A 7689-nucleotide genomic window follows, 5' to 3' on the forward strand; every position below is an offset into this window, starting at 1 on the left:
GGGGGAAGGGGGGTGGACTCAACACCTTTTGTGTCCATCTAAAAATGCATTCCGGTATGAATTTTGCTGAAAAACAGTTCAAAAGCACACAAAATTTAAATTTGCAGTTTCCAAGGAAACTCAAACTTTGGACGTCACCAGACTTTGGTGGCCTTTTTCTCACCAATTTTACTTTTGAAATCAGGCATTTTGAATATTTTTTATTGCTTCTTTTTTAGTTTCTTGACTGCTCTTCTTGCCCTGGCGCTAAAACCTGTGGGTTTATCATGATGTAAGAAGACAGTGTAGGCTCCATGCTTGAGTGTTTTGTCCACATATTTAACCTGAAGAGTTTTAGTTAGTGTTGTATGGCACCTGCAGCATAACAAGGTCATATATAAGAAAGAATAGAGAGATAATGACACACATACACACACACACACACACACACACACACACACACACATACAGAGAGAGAGAGAGAGAGAGAGAGAGAGAGAGAGGGGGAGAGAGAGAAAGAGGCAGACACAGAGAGAGAGAGAGAGAGAGAGAGAGAGAGAGAGAAAAGGATCATTGCCCTATGCCTAATATCGCTTCTGCTTACCTTTTCATGCTTTCTTTGTCTAAACATTTATTGTCTCACTTTTACGACTTCCCTAATCTCTCAATCCCTGTTTCTCTATGTGTTTCATATTTTATCTCTATCTGTCTCTCCCTCTCATTTTTTCTCTCCCTATTTCTCTGTTTGTTTCTTACTGAGCATAACATGTCTGTATGTTTGTATTTGTGCGCACATGTGTGTGCGCGCATGTATGTGTGTGCATGTGTGTGTGTGTGTGTGTGTATGTGTGTGTGTGCATGTATGGGTGTTTGTGTGTGTCTCTATCTGTCTGTGGTTGTCTACATGTCCATGTGTATATTATTCTTTATATCTCTGTCTTTCACTATTTTGTTTCTGTCTTTTTCACTTGATTTCTTTGTCATTCCTACGTCTATAGGCTACTATATGTTTGCTGTCGGTTTGCCTGTCTGTCAGTCGGTCTGCCTGTTTGTCTGTAGGCCTGTGACTATGTCAGCCTGTCTGTGTGTCAGCCTGATTTCTGCAAGTCTGTCAGTCTGTCTGTTTGTCTATCTGCGAGTCTGTCTATCTCTCTGTCTGTTTGTCTCACTCTTTCTCGTCCCCCTTCCCTGTTTTCAGCTCACGTAGTACTGACATCATATTATTATCTCCCCTAACAGTATCTTTACACAGGAAAAAGTGTTGGCAAAATTGTCGTCGAGTTACCGGAGTGATGACAGGAAGCTGATCACCGTCACTTGCCACACCCACAACTCCTGTGACGTCACCAGTTATTGCCGAGGACGTTCTTACAGCGCCAGTTCTGGCATTATATTATTATTAAATGTGAATCTATGTCTTCACGATGAAATTAGGTGCTCATCAATATTGAAATTAAAGAAATCGATATTTTCCTGCTCGTTTGACAATTTGTATTGATTTATTTGATTTGGGCTCTACACCCTTTTATATCCTTTTTAAAGCAGGTTTCCATTATTTTTTGGTACAGAAAAGTAGGTCAAAAGCACACCAAAAGTTATTGTAAATCTGCAGTTTCTAAGGACACTACAGCTTTGGAAGTCATCAAATTTTGGGGGCCATTTTCTCTCAAATTTTGACTCAAACTGGAGGCAACTCCTTCCTCCTATAATGGCAAATATCTAGACTTCTGTTTCTGATAGATGGATGTTCTTTTTCCACCAAAAGCAAGAGAAATGAACATGCTTTACTATTCCACCAGTAATTTATTCTTATGCCCAAACATTGACTAGCTCCTGGTTCCACCATATCGTGACATAGTCGTCAGTCGTCCTGGTATATTTTCAGAGTGCTATGTGTTCGCTTAATCTACAATTGAATTCCTTGTATTAACTTTATCAACTCTTTTCTTCATGTTATATGTTTCCTAATACTTATGTTTATATTTATCGGCTGTGGCGTATTCGTGAGTTTGGTTCCCGAGGGGGGCGAATTTTTATCAAGTACATGTGTCTCAGCCTTTCAACTCTAATGTTGTATCGGCCTCAGCCCAGATTGGCCCTGACAGGACGTGTTGAAGCCTTCCTCTTAGATCTAAACTGCTTTTTTTTGGTACTTCTTCTAAACAAACCAAAAAAATAATGTTTATATTTCAAAATCAACTGACATTAAAGGAGGCCATTTTTAAAGGCCGAATTCTTTGTTTGTTTTGTGTAAAGAGGATATGCGAGACAGTGTGGTGGAATCAGCTAGGCTCTCGTCAATTTTTGGGCAGGTAGAGTTTTTGGTATCATATTAAAGCTTGTTCAACTGTCTTTATTTTGGTGAAAAAAATATCCATTTATCTTGAATACAAGTCGAGATATTTGTGAAAGAAGGAGATGGAGGTCACCTGTTTTCAGAGGTAAAATTAGTGAGAAAATGGCCGCCAAACTTTGCTTAAGAGTTCGTGGTAACTGAAAATTTACATTTTTTGTGCCTTTAATCAACGTTTTTCAGAAAATTTTCCACAGAGATCAGTTCTTTGATAGGCATGAAAGGTGTTGAGCCAAAAAACCAAAATTTGATAAAAATTCATACACCTGCGGAAAAATGCAAGTTTCTTCACTTTGAGCATTTTGACGAGAGCCTGATTCCACCACGCTGTTTCACATATATATGAAATTATCCTCTTTATCCTCTCTGGTTTAATGACATGGAAAGAAGAGGAATTAAGTGGTTGGAGGGGGCCTCTGGTAGGTCTTGATTACCGGTACTAGAGCTAACTTTTTATCTATTGTTTCTTTCTGTCTGTCGGTCTTGGTCTTTTCGGTTGATTTTATGTGTTGTTTTTTTTCTCACACAAACAAACAAATAAACTAGCAAGACAAAGAGGACATGCTCGTGAAATGCCAGACATAGGCCTAGGCCTTAACTACCTAAGGCAGGGTGTCCAGCAAAGTCAGAAAGTCGGAAAGGTACGATTTTTGGGGACTAGTCGGAAAAGTCGGATTTTGGTCAGAAGAGAGTAGGCCTACCCAATATTGAAAAAAGTGCGGTACACTGCCACGTGTACTCAAGTAGATTTAGTACCACAGTTAGTGCAAGAGCGAGAGCAGTCTTCCAATGGTGTCTCCATCTCTTCCCGATGAAAGAAGCACTTTCGTGGTGGTATTGCTTTTGTGTTTTTTAAAATCCTTCCCTGTTGTGTTAGTCTAGATTCAGACTGAGAGTCCATAGATGTAATTAATTTCTTAGATCTAGATCTAGAGATCTTTTTTAGGTCTAGAAATTATATTTTCCATGTGTGATCGGATTGTGAAAGTAGTTTAAGATAGGCTGGGTAGACCCAGAGTTAGATCTAAGGTTAAGACATACGGCATGATACGGTAGTATTTAGGCCTACAACGTGGCACGTGTGTTTAGTCGATAGTAAAAAGGCCGGACAAAGAGACAAAGAGACAAAGACTTTTATTATGAAAGAATAGGATTCTTCTGCATCTTTTGATGCTGGGATCTTTATTAAAGTGGCCGTATGATTTTTCCATCTTCCTTAAGGGCTGGGGCGATATAAAGCAATCACTGATTGAATCAGATCTGAATTTTGCATAGCTAGTTAAACTAGGCTTAGATCTTTAATCTCTATATTTTGATCTCAAGAAACATCAAGGGTAATAGTAATAAGTGCTACGATGAACCTGAGTGATTGAAAGACCCACAATACAGAGACTGGTCACTTGCTGATGGCCTGGACGCAAAAGTAAATTTCAGCGTAAACTTTGTAACCAGAACCACAAAATAAGACTATCTGATAAAAAGGCCCTGAGTACCCAAACAGCAGCAGCCTCTAAGAAAGGCTCCCATATATTTTAGGTTTCACCAAAGTAGCCACTGCAACGCCAACGTAGTACCATAAAATTCTGACGCTGAGCCCCCTACAATTTCAGCCCGATTTCCAGGCCTTCATGTGTCTGAAAACTGCAAAAACAGGTGGTAGGGTTTTTTATTCTAAGGTAGGATTTTTGAAAGTGGGTTATCACTGGACCCCCTATACCTTAGATTTACAAAGTTTTATCTTACGTTTTTGGCCAGTTTGAGTAACTAAAAGTAGACCATGAGGTCAGAAACCAAATGTTCTTTCTGTTCTATAAAAATCGTAAGATTATTTGGAGTTATCAAAATGTTCAAAGCACTGAATTCGTTAAAAAACTTGACATGTAAAACTCAAAATAGTTTACGTCAAATTTCTCAAAACTAGGTTGAGCAGAGATAAAACTTTGTGATTCTAGTTCTAGAGAAGCGATATATTTGTACCAGTGTCAGTAAGGCTGCATAGTCTTCTCTCTAATTTTTTCTGACAACTGCTTGCAGCGGATGTGTTTGTGTACATGTATGTGTGTGTGTTTGTGTATGTGTATGTCTGTATGTGTATGTGTGTGTGTGAGTGAGTGTGTGTGCGTGAGTGAGAGAGCGAGAGCTATTATAAAGATACAGAGAGAGAGAGGATGAGAGAAATAGAAATAGTAGACATAAAGAGAGAGAGAAGGAGTGAGAGAGAGAGAGAAGGAAAGAGAGAGAGAGAGAGAGAGAGAGAGAGAGAGAGAGAGAGAGAGAGGGAGAGGAAAGAGAGAAGAGAAAGAGAGGAGAGAGATGAGGCAGAGAGAGAGAGAAAGATCTCTATACACACTGATGGACTTGCTGTCAACCCAAGAGCATGCCTATGTAAAATTTCCTCGCCCTCAGAGATCAATAAAAATTTATTCATTCCTACTTCGTCTGGTCATGAGCCTCAAAACCCTGTGATGGGTGGTTGGCGGGAGCTCAGGTGTGGTTTGCTCCTTCTCTCCTATCAAGTATCTATCACCCTTCTTTTTTGTGTTTGTTACTCACTCTTTTGTGACAGCTTTAATCTTCAGCACTTATAATATATAACCTAATGTGTTGAATGTTCTGTTAACTTTCTGGCCACCAAAGATTAATAAGGTTCATTCAAAACCCAATGTGAACGTCCAGTAGTTCTTTATTATTATGTGCCAGAGCTGATGTCTGGAAGGTTGCGTTAACCAGTTAAACAATGTTTTACTGACATCTTAATGTATGAAGCCAGTTATAAAGAATAAAGTACTAAAAAGTTTAACATAACCCATGAAAAAAGGCATATTAGCAACCTATCCTAAAAAGTTAACTTTACCCTCGAAAAATGGGATGTTATTTATTCTGAACCTATCCTATTTCATTATGGAACATTTGTGTCACCACCAGGTGCAATCAGGCTCTCGTCAACTTTTGGAAATGTAGAGTTATTGGTATTATCTTAAAGTTTGTTCATTTGTCTTGCTTTGGATTTTAAAAAAATCCATTTATCTTGAATAGAAGTTTAGACATATTTGCGAATGAAGGAAGCGGGGGTCACCAGGTTTCAGAGGTAAAATTAGTGAGAAAATGGCTGGTAAAGATGAGTTATTTCCTTGTGGAAACTGAAAATTTACTTTTTGTGCCTTAAATCAACTTTTTTAAAATGTACAATCCGCACAGAAATGTGTTCTTTAACTTAAATGGGCATGAAAAGTGTTGAGACAAAAAACGAAAATTCAATAAAAATTCACAAACCTGAGGAAAAATGCCTGTTTCTTCAGTTTCTTTATTTTGACAAGCGCCTGATTTCACCACGATGCCTCACATTTGTTCCACAACACAACAGGTTTTTTAAATGTTATAGTTATTGATATGCGTGTCTTTTATCATTTATGTGTTGTTTTCATGGATGTCTCTGGTCAAATACAGGGTGATCCCAAAAAACTGAACAACTTTTTTTCTGAATATCTAGCACAAAATTTGTACTGGAATGTTATAATTTGGATCAGATAAAAATCCATCCGAAAGGAATTTGTTTGACATAAAATTCATAAAGAAAAAAATTGTTTTCGGAATGAGAAATGGCTTTAAACGGCTTTAAATGGCCTTAAACCTATAAACGCAAAATGCACTAATTTACAAGATCTTGTAAGGAGAGTCTTGAAATGATTGGTTTGTTTTTTCCCTTCCTTTAAAAAAAATCTAATCTTTCCATACTTGTAACATTTAAACACAATATTTCTTTTCTCTTACTGATTTTTTAGAAAATATTTTTAAAATTCTGGAATTCCAAGAACCAGTGCTCTAAATAACCTTCTATGAACTCAACACAGTTTAACGTGTCTTTCGTAATGTTCAGTTGCGGCCAAACTCAAGGATCCACCCAACCATGAGTACTCAAAGCCACACACACTGTACACCTTACAGTCTGGAGTTGTTTCTAGACACAGTAGAGGATAGGGTGAGGTTGCCCAAAATGACAGCATTTGTGGAGTTAACACTCTGAAAGGTGAATATGGGCTTGCCAAGGAACCAATAAATGCCATAGGGGATGCTCACGCTTTTCAATACGATGGGGGTATCATGAACACATTGCTATCCTCTATTTCATGTCAGCTTCGCGGACAGGGAAAGGGTACAGTCGCAGATGAAGATCTACCTTGAGAATGCAGACCGTTGAGATAGTTAAAGTCCAAATTTTAATCCAAATTTTAAACGTTGTCTACGGACAGACGTTCCTTGGGGCTCATCTACTAAATGCTGCACCCTGGTGACGACTACAGGGGGTGGGGGTCGAACGGTGTGTGTTAGACCCGAAGAGGTCATTTTGTTTGAGAATTTTTAGTTCTGATTCTCTACAGGTCCTAACAGGTGGACCATTTTCACCCTTGACATCAAAGGAGGCCTGAAGGACACTTTAACATTATTTCCGCACTTTGTGCAAAACTTACGAAATGGGTTGGTGGTGAGGAAATGTTCAATACAAAAAGTTCTCTACTCTCTGCTCATTACTTATATTAACCATGAACTCAACAGGTGAAGGAAACTGAGAAAAAACATCTGCAAACTTCTGTTGGCCTGTTAGACAACTGTAGCTTGCAAGACAGCCCAATTGTTGCAACTTTTAGCGGTAGGACTAATGCAAACTAGTGCGTCATGTTATACATATGGGGACATCAGCTGAAAATGGGTTAGGTTTTGTTTTTTTACGCGCTATGTAGAGAAAAACTTTTCTGTGGATTTATCCAAAATGAATATCATTTTTTTAAACTCCAAAATGTTGAGTACAAATTTGAAACACAAAACTTCGGTGTGGAGGAAAATATTTTCAAAAAAAGTTATTCAGTTTTTTTTGGGGGGACGACCCTGTAAATTATTGTAAAATGGGTACACTGTAGTATGCTTTATGTGATGTAGGCCAGTGGCCTTAAACACTGAATGAAATACCTACGTACCTACCTACCTACCTATTTAGCTACCTCTACCTATACAAGGGGTCTCTCGTGGCCTTGAGGTTAAAGTTTTCGCCTCTCATTCATAGGTCCCTGGTAAAAATTTTCTTCTCTAAAATTGTCTCCTTTCACCTACTTTCCTGCTCTCTAGCAATGTTCTGTCGTCTGCTTTCGTCTCTACTTTCTGCCCCCACCTTCTCTGGGCTCCTGACTCTTTCTGCAGCCTTTCTACTGCTACTCATTGGCTCCGTCCTACTGCTTTCTTTCAGACACACCCCTGATCTTCTGATAGGAAAGATCCGTTGGTGGTCTAAAATCGATAATAATAACAATAATAATAATAATAATAATAATAATAATAATAATAATAATAATATATAACATTTA

General features: G+C 38.4%; 1 protein-coding gene across 1 annotated transcript in view; it reads left to right on the forward strand.

The window, feature by feature from the left end:
- Positions 1 to 1461, forward strand: part of LOC101856363 (prostaglandin reductase-3) — a 25688-nt gene extending 24227 nt beyond the window's left edge. Inside the window, exon 13 of the mRNA XM_005103886.3 lies at positions 1219 to 1461. Coding sequence (XP_005103943.1) covers positions 1219 to 1272 — 54 coding nt within the window. The 3' untranslated portion in view covers positions 1273 to 1461. The remainder of the gene's footprint in view (positions 1 to 1218) is intronic.
- The last annotated feature ends 6228 nt before the right edge of the window (positions 1462 to 7689 follow it).

The sequence above is a fragment of the Aplysia californica genome, unplaced genomic scaffold (assembly GCF_000002075.1).
Source record: "Aplysia californica isolate F4 #8 unplaced genomic scaffold, AplCal3.0 scaffold00394, whole genome shotgun sequence".
Classification (NCBI taxonomy): domain Eukaryota; kingdom Metazoa; phylum Mollusca; class Gastropoda; order Aplysiida; family Aplysiidae; genus Aplysia; species Aplysia californica.